Source organism: Corvus brachyrhynchos, unplaced genomic scaffold, assembly GCF_000691975.1.
Source record: "Corvus brachyrhynchos isolate BGI_N302 unplaced genomic scaffold, ASM69197v1 scaffold62, whole genome shotgun sequence".
NCBI lineage: Eukaryota > Metazoa > Chordata > Aves > Passeriformes > Corvidae > Corvus > Corvus brachyrhynchos.
This window is the reverse complement of record NW_008236629.1, coordinates 1,928,407-1,949,595: the sequence shown is the minus strand read 5'-3', so window position 1 is coordinate 1,949,595 and position 21,189 is coordinate 1,928,407. Positions and strand designations below refer to the sequence as shown.

The 21,189-nt window shown below is 43.8% G+C and overlaps 1 protein-coding gene across 1 annotated transcript in view; it reads right to left on the bottom strand.

Annotated features, from left to right (window-relative positions):
* Positions 1-9,699: 9,699 nt before the first annotated feature.
* GTF2H1 (general transcription factor IIH subunit 1) overlaps positions 9,700-21,189 on the bottom strand; it is a 23,361-nt gene continuing 11,871 nt past the window's right edge. Inside the window, exons 8-15 of the mRNA XM_008644254.2 lie at positions 19,985-20,115; positions 18,856-18,943; positions 17,457-17,545; positions 16,419-16,536; positions 15,541-15,631; positions 14,003-14,118; positions 13,009-13,101; positions 9,700-12,435 (exon numbers count right to left, since the gene is read on the bottom strand). Of these exons, the coding sequence (XP_008642476.2) occupies positions 12,349-12,435; positions 13,009-13,101; positions 14,003-14,118; positions 15,541-15,631; positions 16,419-16,536; positions 17,457-17,545; positions 18,856-18,943; positions 19,985-20,115 (813 nt within the window). The 3' untranslated portion in view covers positions 9,700-12,348. The remainder of the gene's footprint in view (positions 12,436-13,008; positions 13,102-14,002; positions 14,119-15,540; positions 15,632-16,418; positions 16,537-17,456; positions 17,546-18,855; positions 18,944-19,984; positions 20,116-21,189) is intronic.

The following is a 21,189-nucleotide window of genomic DNA, read 5'->3' as shown; positions in this document are numbered from 1 at the left end:
GATCCCGGCTGCCGTGTTGCCATGGTGCAGTGCCGCTGGAAGCATGTCCTGGGGCGTCCAGAACTTGTCGATGCCCCAATGGCCGTGGGCTGGTTGCTCATTGCTGCAGGACCAGCCACCAGCTCTGGTGGCTTTGCTGTGCTTGGGCATCCTCTGTGCAGCCCTTTTCCGCAGCTCTGCGGAGAAACTCGGCCGTGCTGCGGCCGCACAGCGCTGCAGTTTGGGTTCGCTGCAGCATCCCCGGCCCGCAGGAGCGGCACGGAGCGAGGGGGGAGCGCTGGGCCGCCGTGAGCGGCACTGGGCAGGAGCCTGCCTCGGCAGCCTGTGCGTGGGAGGGCTGCTGGAGCAGATGGCTGGCATTCCCAGAGCTGCGGGGCTGCTGGTTTTCTGCGTGGAGGAGGAGGATGGTCGCAGTGTGGCAGCCTGCAGGCTCACCTGAACGTGCAGGAGGCTGTGTCTGACTTGAAGGCTGAACAACAGCCTGATCCAAAGAGCACATCTCATAAATTGTTTTCAGGTTGACAGGAGGCTTTTTGTACTCCTCTTTGATACCGTCAGGTAAAAAGCTGTCGATTGCACAAATATAGACCTAAATCTCCTTTTCTCCCCTACCTCCTCAACTAGGCTGCCAGAATTACCTGACTTGCCTAAAAAAATCAGAATTTACCATCTGGTGTGCTTCTGATTGACTTTCTGTCTTCCAAAACCTTTGGAATTTCTTTTCCAAGATTCTTTTTTATAAGTGAGGAACTGTTTGTTTGTTAACCAAGTGCCAGGACTCCAGAAAGCAGAGCTGTAAGGAAAGCTGCAGTAGTGGCTCAGCCCTGGTAGCACTGAAAGGAAGCAGAGAGGAAAAAGCCTGCTCTGAGAGAGTGAGGCAGGAGACAGGGCTGAAACAGTGGCTCCATTGTTTGACTCCTACTGGAGCCCCATCTATGGATGTGGCTGCATGTCCCAGGGAGCTGTGCATTACAAATACATAGTTCATGGTGTGCACAGCAATCAAATCACAAGATAATTATTTAATAGAGGCATGCAAGTAGTAGAGGTTGTTAAATAGGTTTAAAAAAATCAACACTCAAAGTTCAAAACTCTGCTTGTATGATCTGGTTTTAGGTGAGAAAGAAATAGGAAGTTTAGAGATGAGGAAATCAGTATCTTGCTGGTAATGGTGTTGATAGGGGCTGTGGCTTTACTGACTTCTGTTCCCAAACAGTGAAGTTTTTAACCACTTAAAACATTAGGTATCCAATGCATTGAAGGTCTGATTTTGCAGGAAGTACTGGTGCAAAACATCCATTAAAGTCAGGGCACTAAGAAAAAATACGAATCTTTAGGAACATTGAAAAAACAGCATGGGATGAATTTGGCCCACAGGGTTCTTCACAAGAACTTCTGAAGTTCTTCCTTGGCTAATAAAAATAGAACGATTTTAATCTAAAATTTCTCATAATTTCCATGCTGTTCTGCCAAACATAAGACATGGAATTTGAAGAGTATGGAATAAAATGTTAGGATTTTAAAATGTAACATATATTTACATGTCAGTTCTTCTGTGCAGTTACATATATCCTGCAGAGATCACATTCTTGGACGTTGGATACTTCATGTCTGGAAAACCAGTACTTCCTCTAAATACAGCCTTTTTAAGCTGTGGCACAGTTTCTCTGGAGTTTTTTGTCCCCAGATTGACTTAATCTGTCTGGAAACCTTGAGCAGAGTGATAAGCTCTTTATTTCATATGAAATCTTGAATGCAGGTGTGTGATGAAGTTGATAGATGCTTAATATGGGCCAATATATTAAATAGTTTGTTGCTTTTCTAGTATTTATAAAGCAGTAGCTTGCCTGTGATAAAGCAGATTTGAGAAACTGTCAAGTGGAGACAAGTTTCTTTTCTTATGATTTCTGTCCTTTTGAGAGATGATTGAACACCTAGTTTCTCTGAAATAGGTATAATCACTGCTCTCTCCTTTTGACTAAGAAATTTGGAAAACAAAACCTGTTTTCCAGGAAGTATTGATGACCTGCCCAAGTTACCCGAAAATGCCTGTAATTGCAACCTTGTAACTGGACTAAAATGTCATTAAAGGCCTGCTGTAAAAATGGTTGTGCAAGGCCTTCAGTAGAAAAATTAGTTTGAACTTTGTGCTTGTCCTGTTTCCTGATTTAATGTAACTTGCTATTATTACATGTGAGTAATGGGGAGGAAAAAACCAATGTACCCAAAAGTAAGGTCAACCATTGGACTCTGGACTGCTTGATGTAGTGTTTCGAAAGATGTAAAAAAATACTTCAGGGTTAGAGATTTGCCTTTGCAATTCTTCTGTGAACTGCATGCACCTAAAGAGCCTGAGGGCTGGCCTGGGAGATGCTCAGAAATGTTACTGTCCACTTCCACCAGGACTCCTTCCATAGTCAACCAAGAGAAGTCATTCCATGGATTCATCCTTGGAAAGAGCTGAAAATGGTCTCTCTTTTCCTTAGGTGGGTTTTCAACCACTGTGGTTTGGAGACCCTTGGAGATGTGTGCGTGGATCCTTGCAAATAGAAGATAAGCTTACTTGACCTGAGAATTTTTGCACATCTCTTGCAATTAACCTGTGGACCTTCAGCAGCCACAGACATGACTGATGAAATCCATGGTTTTATCTTCCCTGAGAGTAAGAAGTTGGTGAGCTGAAGTTAGCCCTTACCAGTATCCTTCCTGCTTCTCATCCACTCTGTCTTCTACTGGGTGCCCTTATATATGATGTTGGAAGTCAGGAACAGATTAAACAAAATAGCCAGTTCCTCTGGGACATCTTGCTGAAAAACAGACCTCTGTCTGTGACCTAGATCCAGTGAAGTTTTGAATTATTTAGATCACATCTTGCAGATGATGCAGGAAACTTGGGTTAGGGAGAATGCTCTTTTAGGTTGAATTAGGTAATTGTCTTTTCTGTAGAAAGTTTGATGCTGACTAGGGTCAGCTGAAGGGCTGTCTATGACCAGTGGTACTGCCTTTTTGATTACATAAATGTTCTTAACAATTGATGGTAACCTTGGGAAATGACACACCCCAAATGTTGTCCCTGATCAGTTTTTTCCCTCATGCTGTTGTTTGGCAGATGCAGATTTCAAAACAGCTGTACAGGCTGGGTGTGCAGCTGCCAAGGTTTGGGTCCTGTGCTGCCCAGCTGCTCTCTTGCCAAGCAATGTCAGCAGGGATGGCCCCAGGGCTGGATTTTTAAGGTTCCAGTAAGAATTTTAATCCTGCTGCATCCAGTGGGAGTTAGATGCACAAAAACTTGCTTATAAATTGTACCAGGGAGGTGGGGAAGCTGCAGACAGAGCTTGGGGCTCTGGCTCACAGCGCTGCTGTCTGGAGATGCCATATGGCTCTCACTGCACCAGGATCTGTAGTGCTCCTGCAAGGCACACAGTGCTGCAGCAGGGCATTTCACCCAGCCCTTTAAAAGTGACAGAGCTATCACCGTGTTAGGTGAAAGTGAGTAATGTGAACTATTTATCCAGTTTATTAGTGTGAGCTATTGCAGCTAGTCCAGTGCTTCCTGGTGCAGCTGTAGGAAAAAGTTTGGGCAGGAACTTGCCCTGCTGCTGCAGGGAAAAGAAAACAGAAATGTAATAGAGCTGTGAAGCCTTGGAGTTTGGAGCCTGGCTTTTGAGATTAACCTTTAAATGAATCAAAGGCATTTCTTGTCTGGCAGTGAGATTTGCATAGAACTGTGAGCAGCTGTGTCTGCCTTAACAACCTGTGTGCCATAAAGGGGGTTGGATATAGAGCAAACAGTCGGTAGTTAGGACCTGCCATCCACTTTGTATGTGTGCTGGAGGTTTTACTTCTGGCTAACTCCAGTCTTGTCCTGTGGACTGACACCCGCTGGTGACTGGAGTTCCTCTGCTTTAGTTTCAGACCAGGGAAATCTGTTTGCGTGCTCTCAGACTGCCTCGTCATCTGAACCACAGCTCAGTAACCACGACCACTCGGGAGATTTTCCTTTAAGAGTTTGTTTGTGATGTGACTAAAATGCAAATGTATCTTCACCCGGCACTCAGGAGCTCCGAGCCGTGTTGTGTAACACAGCCGTGTGTGCTGTAAGGGTGTCTAATTATAGCATCAGATTCTGATCGTGGAGAGCTCGATTTTTATCACTTAAAAGGGGGTGTGGGTGATGCTTCGGGGGCAGTAATACTGAAATAATGTAATGAGCTGAGGCAGCGGAGCAAGTGCCGGAGCAGGAGGGGTGCCTCCCTCGCAGGCTGTCCGTAGCCTTGCACCCGTGTGGCCGCGGTTCCTGCTGGCCCCGGGCATCGCCGGCTGCGCAGGAAATGGAGCCGAGCTGCACAAAGGGAAGCGACGGCTGTGAGTCAGGGCTGCAGGGGAGAGGCGTTCTTGCAGGGACACAGCACGAAATGTCAGCATTCGAACGGAGGGCTTCTGGGCAGGGCTGTGCTGTGCCCCGTAGGGATTAAATAGGAGTCTGACTAGGGCAGAAACAGAACTACTTCTGCTCGTCTTTGTGAACTTTTTCTTTCCCATGTCTGTGGGTTTTCCTGTGGTGGAAAAAGCATTGGGTAGTTCTAGACCTGGGTCGTGATACTCCTTTCTCAGGAGATGCAGTTTAACCATGGACTGAACCAAGCTGGCAGGAAATCAGCCCCTGGATTGTAAAGTGTAGCTTCTCTATCCCATACTTCTTCCAGCAGAGGATCTCCTGGGCACGGTCGGGTTTACTGCTGTTGACACTGACACATCAGACACTTCTGTGGACAAGGACTTCTTTGAGTACAAGGACAAGGCAGAGCCCTCACGCGTGCTGGCAGGGACCTGGTTCTGGCTGCCTGATGCCAGCTGTGTCTGGAGGAGAGCACCAAGCCGCGTTTCATGGAGCCAAGCCCAAAGTGATAGGAGGCTGCAGAAGGTGCTGTGCCGTGTCTCAGTGCCCACGCTCCCCCAGGACTGGGGGCTGTGTTTGTGAGTGTCTGTGAGAGCTCCGGCTGCACCCAGGCAGGGGCTGTGTGCCAGGTCAGCATCGCTCACCCTTCCTGCCTGTCTCCCTAGGAATGTTCCTGAATGTAGGACAGAGCTCCACAAGCCTGTGTCATTCTCTGCATGGGTACAGCTAACAGCTGCAGGGCAGAGGGGCCTGGTTTAGCACTAGGATGCTGTGATGTTGTGAACTTCCCCAGAAGCAGCTCTCCACACTGAGAGGATTTCTTCTGGCTGGTCTCTGAGTGTAGTGAAACAGTTACTGACCCCCATGGAGGCTTGGCTGTGCCTTTAGGGCACCTCTGCTCCCATCTCAGGTCAGGGGAACTCGCTCTCTCTTACGTGTCTCCAGGTACAGAGTCTTGGGATTGGCAGTGCTTTGTCCCAGCTCTCATCCAGCCTGGACATGACAGGGAGCTCTCAGGGAGGGGTTCAATGCATGTCTGGGGCCTTGGAAACCAGGTTGCCCATACTAAACAGGGGTGGGGGCTTAGGGATCAAGGCCAGGCTCTGCCAGCCATGCTGCCAGGGCACTTGTCCAGTGTCATGGCTCCTCCAGGGCTGGTATTCCTGGGGCTGTGTTCCCATCCCAGCCCCACAAAAGGCAGTCGCTGCTGCAGGAGCGGGGTGAGGCGGGGAGCAGAGGGGATACAAAGCAGCCATTTCCCCAAGAGTGAGAACGCAATGTCCCTACCTAGGTGTCTGTCACAGTACTTATCTGAGCAGGGGCTGGCAATGCCTAGCACCACTGGATTTGGGGCTGGTAAGGGAATGGACACTGCTTTTTGGGGGGGGGGGGTTTGTTTTCTGCCCCCTGTGTGATTTGGTATGAAGGTGTTTGGCATGGAGTCAGCCTGTCAGTGGTATGGCTGGGGAATGAGGCTCAAAGCTGCTCTCAGCAGTCTCTCCTCATGAGAGAGAGATCAGCACCGATGAAATTGCTGGCAATGTCTGCTTTCCGATGGGAATGCCTTGGCCTGGCTGGGATCATCCTCCTTTCTGGAGCTAAAAGGGTTGTCAGTCTTGTGACATGAGGTCTAGAAATTGTGGCATGAAGGGCTTCCTGGGAGGGAGTAGGATGAAGAGGGATTTCCTGGTTCTCTGGGGAAAAATGCATCTTAAATCCCTGGTTAGAGATCCTGAATACTTTAGCTGAATAGGACCTCACTTAAGGATTGGATCACAGCTCTGACACTGGTTCTGGTGGAGTGTCAGTGTTTGCTCAGTGTAAAGTAGTGGTTATCACCCGAGAATGGTTATCACAGATCAAATTGTAACCCCTGTGTTTGTCTTTGGATTGTTGTATGTGTTTGCTTTTGTTAAGGCAAGGAGAGGAGCTCTGTCCAAGGGAGTGGCAAGCCATGGAGAAAGGCTGTTCCATTGCTGCAGCACCCAGGATCCCTGTCCAGGACTGAGACCCCTAAAGAAACATTCCACTGTCTGCTGTAAAACAGCACAAGCCAGTTTGGGAGCTTTGCCTGAAGGGTGAGGAAGGCAGAAAGGCCTTGAGGAAGGCAGAAATACTGTGAGGGTGCAATTTCCTGAGCTCTGCAGGGCCGCAGGGCAAAAGGAAACATTCTGGTTTTGGTGACGTAATGTCTCTGTAGAGAGAGACGCCTCCCCCAGGTGCCTGTGCCATGCTGCTGGGAAGCATTTTGCACAGCGATGTGCTTTGTGTGGCCTGGTGTTGCAGAACAGGGTGGTTGGTGCTTACCAGCAGGGATATCTGCTGTCTGCATCTGGCCAGGCAATCTTTGTCCTGCTGAGTCACATCAGGCTGATGCCAGCGTTGCTCCCGAGTCCCTCGCTGCTGTTTCCCTTCGTGATCAGCTCGTGGCCGGAAGCACAGGGGAGCCATGCCCAGGCTCACAGATTGTCACTTAGGATCCACGTGGCTTTACAGCTTGGCATTTATTTCCTTAACATACTATCTGTAGAGCTGGGCAAAGGTAGCAATGGGGGGAGTGCTTACAGGGAAGTGGCTGTTGTGGGGCTGTTGCATTTGAGCTGTCAATTCCGATCATGGGACACATGCTATGTTGGATAAAGTTCCTGTCAATGCTGTTTTATCTGGATCAGCCCATCGGGTGCAGGTGAGGTCAGGGAGGAAGCCAACACATTGTGGTTCATGCAACAGGCTGGAATCCCCACCTGAGGCCAACACTCCCTGTGCAGTACCTGGAGAAAGGCAATCCCTGCCCCAGAAAGTCTGGTCACCTCTGGCCAATTCCCAAAGTTTTTGAGTCTTGTCTTTTTAACAAGACTCAAAAACCTTTAGCTTGGGTATGCTTCAATGCTTCCCTCTTGTTGTAGCCACTGAGCCAGTGATTGTGAACCCACATACAGTGCGTTACCCTCTGTTCTCTGGAACTTGCAATTGGGGTCCTGTTGAGATGATGCACACGGAGTTTAGGATTTAGAGGATGAAATGCACAGCTGTGGGTCCACATGGATTGTGTTGGCAGCCAAGTCCTGGGGAGGTTACACAGAAGCGATCTGAGATGCCCAGGCTATGAGGTGCTTGGCCATGGTGTCCAAGTGTGGTGGAGATTGCATTGTGCCAAAGAGGTGATGGGCAGTTCTGTGGGTGAGCACACAGGGCAGGAGCTTGCTTGAGGAAGGTGGGGCAGGGAAGTGTGGGTATCAGCAGTGCTTGAGGCTGCTTCTGCTGGGCGCAGGAATTCTAATAAAGTGATGGTTTCTCAGGATGTGCCTGTGAGTGAGCCTGGGACGGAAGGGGATGGAGTGGGGCTGTGTGGAAGGTGATGCTCTAGAGAACAAAACTGTGTCCAGGTTTATGGGTGTTTGGGAGAAAGCTGCCTTCAACTGATTCAGATTTAACTTGTGGTTTGTGAGGGCTGTCAGTGAGGTAATAAACCAACAGGATCTTAGTATGCAGGGAGGACAGGGTCTAAGTCCAGGGCATTTTTTCCTTGGGGATATGCTGACACCTGAACTACTGCAGTAGTTTGGCTTTTCCATGATGAAGGGTATGTGGACTTTTATTGGGAGAGGAAGACCAGAGGGCTGTCAGGTTTTGGAGGGGATAGAAATGTTTGTGGGGGGAATCACAGCAGCTGAGAGCATGTGGCTGGGAAACTGCCAGCAAGGAGCCCCAGCCTCGGCTGCATTCCTGAAGGCACTTTTCCTGTCACTGTGGTGGCACTCTGCCACCCGGCTGTGAGCCTGGAGAGCAGCACAAGGAGAACTGGTGCTTTGTGGGCTGTAGGAATTGGGGTGCAAGCATACAGAGCTCCCTCACTGAGGGCACCAGGGGTCCATGGGGTGCTGGCTGCCCAGGGCTGGGCACAGGAGTGCCCAGGAGATGCCTGGGCTCTGGTCCGTGGCCTCTGGCTCCTTCAGCCAGGTCAGCTGTGCTGACTGCATCTTGTACCTCTGGGGCTAGTCACTTCCAGCCCAAAAGAGCCTTTGCAGAGTATCATCCATCTAGGATGTTAACAAACTCCCTTGCTATCAGCATTACAGACAAGGGCTTGGCTATCTTTTGGGGAGATGATGTGCTCAGAGAGCTGAGAGGAAATGCAGTATCCTGAAAACATGTGGGGATTGTGTTAGGTATTTTAGTGGTTCCCCAGGCTTTTGAGCTCTGCTGTAGGAACACATCTGTCACTGGGTTTATTGAAGATCAGTGTCAGATCATTTCTTGATTGCTATTCAATATATTGCTGTGTCTCATTTGGATTGAGCTCCAGCTCTTGCTGCAGGGCAAGGGAGAGCACAGAAATAAGTTCAGAATATTGTGGCTCACACTCTGAAACTCTTGCAATACAAAGGCTCCAAAGCCACAGGGATGCCTGGGCAGGCTCTTCCCTTAAGAAAGGGAAACAGGACGGATAATGGAAAACTGGGTCTTAAGCTTTCTTGTTGTCACCTTCCTTGCTTATACAAGTGACTTTCTGGATAAAGCAGCTGTTCAACAGGAGTTTGGGCAAGGATAAGGAAAGCTTTCTAGCTAATACCACCACCAAGAAGTTGTAAGGGTATAGTTACAGCGTTAAGTAAGGGAAAATATTTGTAGCTCTAAAAAAACCACCTTGAGCAGAGAGTGGTAGGGGAAACTCATCCATATGGGAAAGCACAACAGGGCCTTGGTGAGACCTTTGCCACATTAGGAAGCTGCAGATGATAAGTCTAGAGAGCTACCCCATGAGCATGTAAGAAGCTTACTTGTAGGGTGGCTGCAGTGGAAGATTGTCACCCCCTGTCCCTGACTGGGGTAGAGCTCTTAGGAGAGAATTAGCCCAGCCTTTTTTGTGGTGCATCTAAGTATCTTCATCTGCTGAAATGCACAGGCTGGTATCTGCGTTATCCTTTCTCTTACTAGGAAACCTTGGATTAGTGACTGACAAAGCTCCTGTGCGGCTCTCTTGAACCAACAGCTGCTGCATCAATATATGGAACAAGCAGAGTACTAATCCCTGGAGACTTAAAAATGGCTTTTTTGACAGGGAACAGAGGGACAGTAGCACTTGTAATGGTGTAGATTCCTTGTGCAGCAGTAGAAGTTTTCAAATCCTGAAAATGAAACAATTTGACAGTAATTATATTGTAACCTTTTTGCTGCTGACCTATCAGCATCAAGGGACAGCTAAGCGAGTTATATACAGTTCTCTCAATTTAGACCTCAATAGAGCCTGTTAGGGATTTAATTCAATCAGAAAACACAGCCTAAGCATTAGAGAAGACTTCACTTCAGAATTCAGTAGGGTTTATTCTACAAATCTTAGATCAATGCCAATGATACAAGTTTTATGAATTCTCATTAAAAATACAAGTCAGTATAAAGATTCCAATAGTAATATAATGCACGATGATTCAGTTTCAAAACTTAAGGAATGAATCTGTGTTTTGGACCATGCTACAGAAAAGGGGAACACAATGTAGAAAGAATATTTAGTTTACCTCCCTTTACTTGAGGAGGGGCCTGCGCCTTATTGCCACAATACCTGAAAAAGCAGTATGAAGTGCATAGCAGCCTTGCCTGTACAGTCTCTAGGCAAAACTGCTGAATTTATTATCATAGTCCTCTTCCCCCCTAGTTCTGGTCATTAATGTACATTTTGATAGCCTGATATCATTATAATAACTTAAAGCTATTGCAACACCATCCCCAAAATCGTTATAAACATCAGTCCTTGGAGCTGTAAAATGTTCTTGTGATGCACTGACACTTTTTCACCATGTTAACCATTTTGCCCAGTCTTTCCAGGAACATGAAATACTGATTCCAATTAAAGGTGAATTAGTTCCATATTCAAAACTCTCCTACTATTTTTTAAAATTAAGTCTCAGTGCAGTCTAATACTTAAATGCGTTGTTCATAGCTTCAGGCACAGTTAGAATGTAAATCAGATCTCTTTTCTTGACCCTAGCCCTCTGATATGATGTAAGGTGTGTTAGCATTCAAGAAACAGTTGCAATTTGGCCCCAGAATTGCTAGATCAAATGCTTTAGGTCGGGGGAGAACAAAATTACCCTTTTGTTCTGGGAGCTGCCTGCACTTACAAGAGGATTTGGCTTCATAAAGCCACACCCTAAGCCTAAATTTTAGAGAAAGTTTAGTCCTCACAAGAGGTAACTACTGACAAGATGTGCACCTCATCCCCCAAGTGCTGTAGTACATCTGTTTATTCCCAGTGACATGTTCACTCTGTCAAGAACACCGGCATCTCTGGTTGAGCCCAGTCATTTCTTGTAGCAGAACCTCACAGACAGCGCAGAGCAGGGATCACGCATGGATCTGCAGCAGCAGACAGGGAATGAGGCTGAACAATATGCACACATTTCTGAACAGGACTTTGGTGCAGACAGTGATGCTTAACTGAAACTCAGCTTTTACCAAAATATTATAGCATAATACAAACATCTGAAAGAAAAGGGTCAAAAGAAGCCGCTGACTTCCACGCACCAGTAAAGAAAAAACCCCTCTTGCATAAACGGAGCAGCAGCGCAGAACAAGCACCCACTTGGCTACACCAATACAAGTTTTCTGCTGTAGGAAGTTTCAAGAATTATCAACCCAACATCATACTATTATGTTTTAGCATCATACCAAAATGTAGTATTAAGCCATCATGCAGGTTTGGGGAATTTCTTCTGCTGTACTGAACACTGCTGTGCTTGCTTTGAATGCATATTGTCAGTCTGATTTGTCTTTGTAGTAGATGCATCTTTAACAGTCACATTTAATCTGAAGTAAAAAAGTTCAGTAGCCCATACTGGGCTTTTGTCCAGTCAAAGTGACAAAAAAAATACAAGGTTGTCATTAAACTGCATATATTCTTAAAAAAGGGGGTTACTTTGCATTTAAGTCACATTTAATACAAGACAAGTTGTTCTGAAACCGTGAACTGATTCTGTTTAGAACAAAGTATGGCACAGATTCCCAATAGCTATGGACACTGTGTAAATAACACATTTTTCTCTTTGCAATGATTATCAATTCGCCAAAAAGAGTGTAATAGTCAAAAGGGAAGAGTGAAGGAAAACAGATTTAGGAGAAGAAATAAAAAATGCCTAAGAATTGAAAATAAATGACTTCTTTTGTATAAACCTTTATTTAACTTCATTTTTAAAAACACATTCTCTCCTCAGAACAAATGCCACCATAAAAAAAAAAAAAAAAAGATTGCAGTAGCACACACTTGCACTCAAAAGGAAACATGCAAAACTGATGGCTGAAAAAATTTTGCATAAAAATTGAAGACTTCAGGCAAAAGTTTGCCCTTGTGTACCTTTAGGAACTGTAGACCATGAACAGCTTTCAGTGCAATGTCTCTTGCTTCCAATTGGTGGGGAAACATATGGCAGGAGCTTGTCTTCTGACAGCTACACTCTCCCAGATGTTTGAAGCAAAAACAGTCTCAGCTATGTTTTAAAACATCACTGTTAGACTGTTGCAGAAAGTACAAACAGAATTCAAGAAAATGTCAGAATCCAGTGAAGAAAAACTTTTGAGATCTACCCTGTGCCATACACTTCTTTAAAAAAATTAGACAGAAAAACAAATTTTATTAATACACCCTCTTTAAATGTTTTATTTCTGAAAGCAGCTCTTTATGCAAATCAAAAGCAGTTCCTGAGTAACTGCAGTAAACAGTGTCTTTTAAATATTTTTGCGCCTCAGCTCTTCCATTTTGGTTCTTCCTTGTTTTTCTCCCCAGTTTTCAAGTTTAATCTCAGTTCTTTTTCAAAAATGTGCAAGTTCAGTTAGCATCGTTTCCAGAAGTCCACAGCTTGCAGGTCTTCCTGCAACAACTCTAAGATCTGCACATACCTAGGCTGTAGTCCTACCCTATTGCAGGCTTTGCTCTCAGACCTGTACAGGATGCGCCCTCACGTCTTCTTCAGCATGCGCCGGGACTGCCACGTGTGGAACTTATTGTAGGCCGTCTGCAGCATCTCTTCTATATGACTTATCAACTGAAAGAGAGGGAAAGACATTGTCCCAGCTGCTGGAAAACAGATCCCCTTCCCTCCCTTTCAGGTGGATTCTTCCTTTTATTCACTATGATTAATCTTGCTAAAATCACAGAAAGGACCTTGAGGGTCTGTTGCAAAATATCCACAGAGGGAGCAGTGCAGAGAGCTGCTGAGCTGAAAGCTCATGGGGAAGTGACACCCCATTGTGCTGTCTGTTCTGGGTATTTAGTCTGTGACCACCACTTCACATCTGACATGGGCAGAGAGTTTTGAAGTTGCTCAAGTTCTACTTCATGGTGGAAGTGAAAAATGAAATGTGACTTCCCCTTTCTGTTCTATCACTCAGGTAATCTCAATTTATAGTTCTTGTCAGTTGCTGGCATCACTCAGCAAGCTGGACAGGGAGAGATGACTGCTTAACTGTGTACCCAATGTCCCTCTGCCCATTTCCTAGTCAAAAAAACCCATTAAGATGCCCTAAGATAAGAAGTAACAAAGAAACTACCATCCTCTCATAGTTAAGACTGCAGTTATTAATATGCACCCACATAATTAAACAGTACTTTCCCTTACATTTGTGCTTAAATATTGTCTTCGAATCTTTTCTTGGAATGGGCAGAGCTTTGTAACCTGAAATCTTTCCAAGTTGCTCCTCATTTTCACAACCTGAGAGAGATAGAAACCAGTATTACAACACTGAAGAATTATAGTAAGACAGAAGTTTCATTTCCTTCAACAAATTTTTCTCCAACAGAATACCTTATAACTAATTCTGGGGGCTACTTCAAGTATGTCAAGTAGCTTGAGGAAGGAAAGTTACTCAAATATCAGTCTCTAACGCTTCTCCGGCGTGTATTTATTTTTGAGATAAGTGCAGTATGACTGAAAGTGAAATGTGCCATTCTGATTATTACTTCATTAATAAACACTATAAATAGATAAAAGATATTCATAAAATGGTTTTTTGCTTCAAGCAAAGACTGTGGATTTTCAGGCCATATTTTGCAGCAGACATATGAGCGTATCTAAATGCAAATCTTTGTTATCCATGTGAGGTCAAAAGCAACAGAAAAATAGTTACAGTCATAGACCTGGCTGTCCTTGAAGGCAACTCAGTTCTGAAAAGCAGTGTGTGTTCTGAAGGTAGGACAGTGATTTTTGCAGTGGATAGAAGAATAAGGAAAACTCCACTTGTACTGTCACTGAAGAGGTTATTTTTCTTGGAGCTGGGGAAGGGAGGCTTTAGTTTTTGTGTTTTAAAGTGGAATAAGAACCCTGCAGCTGCAACAGAGCTGACCATTCTGTTTGAAACTGGCTTACAGCTACTGCTCCTAAAGGGAGCTAACAGGGAGGCAAGGAAAAGGATGATTTTAATTTATAGCACCAGCAGAACTGCTGAAAAAAAAAAGGTTTTATGTTATTTTGTGACCTTCAATTCTAGAGATGACTAAGTGCTGTACTGCTTTAAGGCATGTGCATTAGTTCTTGTCCTTCAGTAATGACAGCCGTTCCAAACCATGGTCTAGCCACATCAGAACCAGGCCCATAAGAGGAAGCCCTGCCTTACCTTTTCTTCTAGGAATGGCGTGTTAACAGGGAAGCAGGACCAGAAGTGTCGTAGCAGTTCCCCTACTGCCACGTACAAGTGTTTTAGTTCAGACTGAATGTCATTTGGCACCATCTCTGCAACAGGAAAAAGGGTTTTTTCACATCATTCAAACTATCATATGAAAAATGAGAACTAAGGTAATGAAGGAGGTCAGCAATGTACACTTCCACTACAGTCACAGAAAGGCTGGCTGGGAGGGACCACTGAGGCACCTCATACCTCAGCAGCAATTAGATCAAGACTATCAGCAGCTATTAGATCAGGTCAGCTGCTATTTATGGCTCTACACTTGGAAGCTTGTGTATTATTTAGGGAGATCCATGCCAGGCAAAGAATGGATACCAAACCTAATCCAGGATTAGAAGCAGTGTATTTGTATTATTCTAACAGCGTGGCAGTGCTGCTGCTGGCACCAGCACTGTGCTGTCCTCACAACACAGTGCTAAGAATTCTGGATACTGCAAGTTTTTCCCTCTGTCTTATGTTGGCAATGAGAATATGGTTATAGCATGTGGAAGATGAAAAATCCAGACAGGAAAAAAGAACTGTGTCCCAGGTACTCTTAAAGAAGAAAGAGTGACAGGGTTCAAGAACAACGAAAGAGCCATAACTGTAAAAACCCAAACAAAAAGTACAAGTAGTCACTGAGGATGAGCACAGTGAACTGAACAGTGAATATCAAATTTCAGGATGAGGCTGTTAAAAAAAAAAGTGGTGGTCAGGCTCAAAGAGGTGAAGTGTAGCACCCAATATGTCAACCAGGATGGGTAAGAAAGCCTCACCACTGCTTGCTGACTCCTTTACTTTCAGTACCATAAAGAACTCATACTTGCTTTTTCAGCTGTCTGAATTAATTTCTGCTGCTTTTCAGACCAAGTTACACAAGATAAACTGGCAAACTGTTATAAATCCTGAGAACAGGAATTCATCTGCTGTGAGACTAAAGAGACAGGAACTCAAAGTGGCAGCAATGTGACAACAGGGAAAGGAGTGGTTGAATGGAGGTGTGAGAAAGAGAGGCTGGCTGATTTGCCCTTGCAGTCTACAAGGAAGCTGCCTTTTTTTCACAGCAATCTGTGGATCTTAAATGCAGGCTGCAAAAAACTTAAGTTTCAGACAATTATCTAGGCCTTGCTTCCTCAGAGTTTTCCCAGAGTATGTATTTTCTACAATCCAGGAAAAAAATCAGAAATGCTGAACAAGTAAAACCCAGTAAGATAATTTAGAATCTATCAGGTGTTTCCTTCATTACTTGCTGTGTAAAATGTTCTCTCATTCACTTGCCTCAGCACCGGTGTAGCCATTACCACCCCCATGGTGTGGCTGGGTTGTTGCTTTTCTTTTGTTGCTGTAACCCAGTACTATTCCAGCTACATGTTTCCATAATTTCCTTTATCACTGTAACACACTCTAAGGGAGAGATGAAACAGCAAGCCAGCCAGTGCTGTGCAATGCAACAGGACACGATTAAAGCATTAGACATCCCAAATCCTTACGGTTTATGGCTTGCTGTGTTCCACCCTGCATAAGTGCTCCTCCAGGTGACAGGACTGCAATAGTGCTGGCAGCATCACCACTTGAAAGAACCTGGAGAGAAAGGGAACAAGTATCTCAGGTCACTTTTTCCAATAAATTCTTTTTAAAATAAGATTAGTTGAACAGATACAATGAAGTTCAGGTTCAGCTCTTCTTCAGAATTAGGTACAGTGCCTTTAAGTGCTATAGCTTGTTTGCAGTGAAAACTCTCCAATTAATTATGGAAAAACAACCCTTTTCTTCACCTACACCGTTAACTGTCTGTGCACTTAACTCTGAAATAAGAGAATTACTATGCTGAAGTGTAGCAGAGTTGTGGCTGCTTTACTTAGGGCCAAACTAGGTTTACAAACAGAGTTCAGAGAGTGGCTGGGGAGATTGGCCTCAGGGCTCTGCTGCCCTCCGGTGCCAGCACAGAGCTTCCGTGCAGCCCACAGCAGACTCACAGTCCCGGTGCATTTAGGAGCAAAAGACCAGTTCAGTTAAAAACCTGCTCACTGTAACCTAAACTTCTGAGGCTGGGATCAATACACTGGCCTGTGCATAACTGTCCTGCTTTACTACCTCATAGCTTTACCATTTCCTCAAAAGAAAGCAGGAACAGAAGAATATAACTGAGCATCAGCAATGACTCAGTTTCCTATTGTGTAGATTTTAAACCTAACAGCTCAAAAGGTATCCCCTACACCTGCAAAATAAATCAGGCAACAGAAATTAGAGATAATTTAAGTTTACCATGTAAAATTAAAACTCCAATAGACATGAGACACAAAACTGTATAGAAAGCAAGATGCTAAGGTAAGATTAAGAGGGGCATTTTAAAAATTTTCTTCCATACCTGAGTTAGTTTGGGTACATATGCTTCCATTTCTTGTCTAATACTATGAAATGAATTAATTATATCCTGACTGGTTGCATATTGCTGTGATTGAATTGGAGTAGGACCATGGTAATACCTGTGAAGTGAGAAAAGGGAAAAGTGTTATTAGTAAGAGTGTTGTTAAAGCAAGAGAGCAAACTCCTGGACAGTTCTTCAAATGTTTCTAATTTTAGATACTTTGCAACTGTTGACACTAATTTATTTATTGACAGAGTACAATATACTGCCACATGGGAAGAGGCTGGCTTAGGGATAGTATGGCAGTAAAAGAAGAGCTTCTGTTGCTGAATCTATGATCATTATTTTGCCAATGTAAAGCTACCACTGCCACCAGATTCTGGAAGTATTATTAAAATGGAGCAATTCACATCATTTTCAACTGAAACTAAGCTAAATGAAGTTAGGTGCACATGTGGAACTGTTCTCTTTCTGGTAGCATCGCTCCTTTTCTGAAGTCACCTCTATGGTTCTCAAACTCAAAAGTCTAGAAAACAAGAGCACTACTACTAGAAACATCCTAGACCAGTGAGCAGTCCAAACTATCCCAACTGCACTTTTTTCCTGGGAGTGGATTTTTCTTGGAATTGTATATATTTTCATATATGACACATTTTTCCACTGAAAGCTGCAATGAAGTGCTGAACTGTGAACAGAGGTCTGTTAGGCTTTCACAGAAATTACATGTCAAGGTCATTCAGGTCAGCTTACAGAGACTCAACTGTCTGAAAAAGCAGATGGAGTTTAACAGGGGCATTGGACTAGATGATCTCCAGATGTCTCTTCCTACCCCAACCATCCTGAGAAATAAAAATACAAATTTAAGAGGGAATCATTTGGAAATTGGTTTGTATAAAAGCTCATATAAGATTTTGAAACTTAGTTGTGATACACCTGAGTGTGGCACAGTAGGGACTAAATCAGCTGGTCCTGTGTGGGCTGTGATGAAACCCCTGATAAACTGGCTCTGCTGAAAGAGCTGAGCATATTTTAACTTACCTATCAGACTTCTTTAAGTTTAGTGCAATAGTTTTAACGCTATTATTCTTTGATAAATCTTCATATTCAATGGCCTCCTGCAGTTTTACCTAAAATGAGCCAAATAATGATACACATTACTAATGAAGGCACAATTCCATACATCCAGTGCTTTCTTCTGGTTCACCAAGTTTGAGCTGGAGGGTTACTAAAACCTTAAAGAAAACCCAGGTATGGAATGACTCATGCCCACCCTCCAGAGGGAGTGATGCCCAATGTTGTTCAGGATGTGCCATTTGCAAGTCTTGGCACCATCGCTTTTTCTCCAGATTCTGTCTGAAACTTGGCAGTCCCTGCCACTTCCAAAAAGTGTTCTGCTGTACATAGATAATAATTTGTGCTCTCTATTTATGTGCACCTAACACCAGATTAGCAGAAATAGTAATGATTTAACAGCTGGTGTACAGGAGTCTAAGACTAAAACCAAAGTAATGACCCCAAGCTACCTGGTGACAGCAGAGCTGTGGAGTATTAGCAGTGAGAGGTAGCAGCACAGTGGTATCAGACTTCATACAATGACAAAACTATTTCTGAAGTCTCCTATTCTCCTGTTACTCTTTCACTCCCCTTTTCATCACATTTCTTCTAGTCTTACTATATCATTTTCTCCTCAGTAGAACTTGCAGCTTTTGGGGAAAGTCAAAGACTACCCCAACATTTAACAACACATGTATTCTAAAAGGTTTTCTCACAATACAGCAAAGTTTTGAGTCCCTCTGACATTTTCTGATTAGGCTGTCAACTCCAGGAAAAGTATTCAATTCAGTTTTATAGCAATTACAGTACTCTCTTCCACTTTATGAGCTGATCTGATTAGTCTAGACCAGGCTGTTGCCCTGTATTTCATTGCACCAGGTATCACTAGACTTTTAGTTCAACCTCACTTCAGCTTCTAAGATGAACACTGTCATGTGCCAGTTTCATCATCCCCTCTACAAACAACACACTTGACAGGTTAATATTAGTGCTTCAACAACAGTATCTTTTTCTGATGGATGTTCTCTAGAAGTTTTTGGGAATTTGAAAGAAAAACAAAAGGAAGGGGGCCAAAACCAGAACCACAGCAAATGCGAAGAACCAGATTTCTGGGTCCAATCTGAAGCATCTTAGAATTTTTTACTTGCACTGGGCACTACTGAAGAGATAAACAGCACAACACTTCAATATGTAGTCTATTTGTTTTTACTAACAGAGGTACAAGGCTTCTTACAGACAGTCAGGTTGTTATTCTATATACTTCTAAACCAGGCTAAAAGTTTCATTTCAGATGTGTCATAAAACAAGTAAGGAATTTTCAGCAATTTTTTGAGACAGAGCTTCCAGTTCCATTCAATCAGAATCACATCAGCTAACTTTATACCTTTTTCAGTGGTGGCTGAAAGAAATCTGAATCCCTGGAGTTTCCATCCGTACTGCTGGTCTCACTGTAATGGTCATTTTGTGCTTCTCTTAAAATAGAGAAACAGCATTAAGAAGAATTCACCTCACAGGAAACTTAAAATACAAGCTAGACACAAAGTAAATACATCTGTTTCAAAGACTTTACATGCATGTTTTTTTTCCCCTTACGTCTTAATTTCTAGCAGCTGATGTAGACAGAAGGAACCACTGCTCACATTAACCCCGTTTGTCATGGGGGAAATTCAACAGCAGAAGAAAGTGCTTGTCCCTCTCTTCAGAAATAGCAGCATGCCAACAGTGCATGTGGGACACAGCAAAATCGTGGCTAAATTAGAAACACTTTGTATACACAGTTATGCAACCAGGTATTAGCAGAGCTGTGGGAGCCCTGAAATACAACTGTTCCAGGAGAGCTATCCTGTTGTCCCTTTCTGAACTGAGAAACAGAAACACACATTGCCCAGAAGAGATTGCCTAAGGTGCAGTGTTCAATTTGTGCAAAACCAAAGAACAATGTGAGGGAGCCCAGCTAACCAGAAGGAAGTGTTAACTAAGACCTCTCACAGTTCAGGTCTGTAGGATTTGGGTAGAGTAGTAATCCTTGCTGGTTGTCCATAAAGCAGTTGTAGAGCAGATGACTTATAAATGTTTTTGGTCAGGGGCAGGGTACTGCACCTGAGGAGTCCTTCATCTGATCCACCTATGCCACACTGTAGGTTGCCCCAGCCAGACCTGCTCCTGGAAGGCAGGAAATAGCAACTGCCTGCACCAGACCTCACCTACGCACAGCACACAGAACACTACTTCTGCAGCCTTCACCAGGGCTAGAGATCTAAGGCAGAAACATTCTTTCCTTTTTAATCTGCTTTATATGATAACTCAGCTAAAAATAAGTCATCATTTCAAACAGCTCTGAAAAACTTCTATAAAGTAAAATGGAACCTAAAGGTATTTTCCTTTCTAGAGCAAAATAATTAATTCATAAAAAAATTAAAGAAAAGGTTGGATGAATAACTGAAAATGTGGTTTTGTTTTGGAAATTCCTTAAAATTTACTACAAAAATCTTTTACACAACACCAAAACTTACTGTTTCCTGAGGCCAGCTGCAAGGACCATGGCACTGTGATGATTAAAGCGTTTTATGATGGCAGCATTGCTACTTTCTCTAGCAGACTTTGAGGCATTTGATGTAGAGGCCACAGAAGCAACGCCATAGCCCTACAAAGAAAACAACATTAATTCCCTCCTGCCTCCAGAGCAGCAGGACAGTTCTGTTTTCCCTTCAGTCAGGAAGCCACCTCCCCTGCGTCATCATCCAGAGCATCATTTTCCTACCTTTGCCCTACCATCACCTTACATACTTTGAAAAAGCTCCAGTTACTATTTTATTCTACTAACACTTTGCAATTTAGAGGTGTCAGAGAGAAGGTAGCAAGTCTAATACAGATAATTTTTTAAAACCATGATTTAAGTAGAAACAGAACTAGCTTAAAAAACCCCTAAGGATCACTTGTGCAAAACACAGGCATTGATGGCAAGGAAGAGATAGCAGTTGTTTTACTGACCTCTTTTTAAAATCTAGTGGGACACCAGTAGCCCACAGGCTAAATGACACCTGCTCAGGAGGATGTGATACCAATAGAAAATTCAAAAAACCTCAAGCCTTAATGTTGACAGAGTTCCCCACCTGCCAGGTGGCTGAAGGCAACTCACTTTACCCCATGGGCAGTTTTGCTGTTAACCAGCCTCAAAAGCAAACCAGGGCAGTTTGCAGAGCAGTTCAAACACACCTACCCTAAACTCATGGTCCAGTTTCAGACTGCTAGCTTTGAACAACTCCTACAAAAAGAAAATTAAAAAAGAAACCCCCAAAAAACCCCACCAAAAAACGTAGAAATGCAGCTTCATTATTAATTACAATTCAACAGTTTCAGTTAAATCAACTGCAGAAAAACACATCTCTAAATTACTTCACAATATGGTATACCATTGCATCAATTGTTTTAACTTGTACTTGGAGGCAGGTACTAGTTCAAGTTAGTCATAATTTTAGCAAAGACAGGTATTTAAAGATAAAAAAAGAAAACTGTATGAAGTGTCCTTCAGTTAGGCCAAATCAAGTAGCAATGTTCAAAGTAAGAACAAATCAAAGACTTTTTCCTGTTTTGTGCAGTTTAGACAAAAAAGCCAAATGAAAGAGTAATTCTTTAAAAAAGGGAAGTCCTGCATTTATACCCTGCACACCAACGTAGATGTGAGGCACAAAGGTCCATGGGCACAGTCTCCATTTCC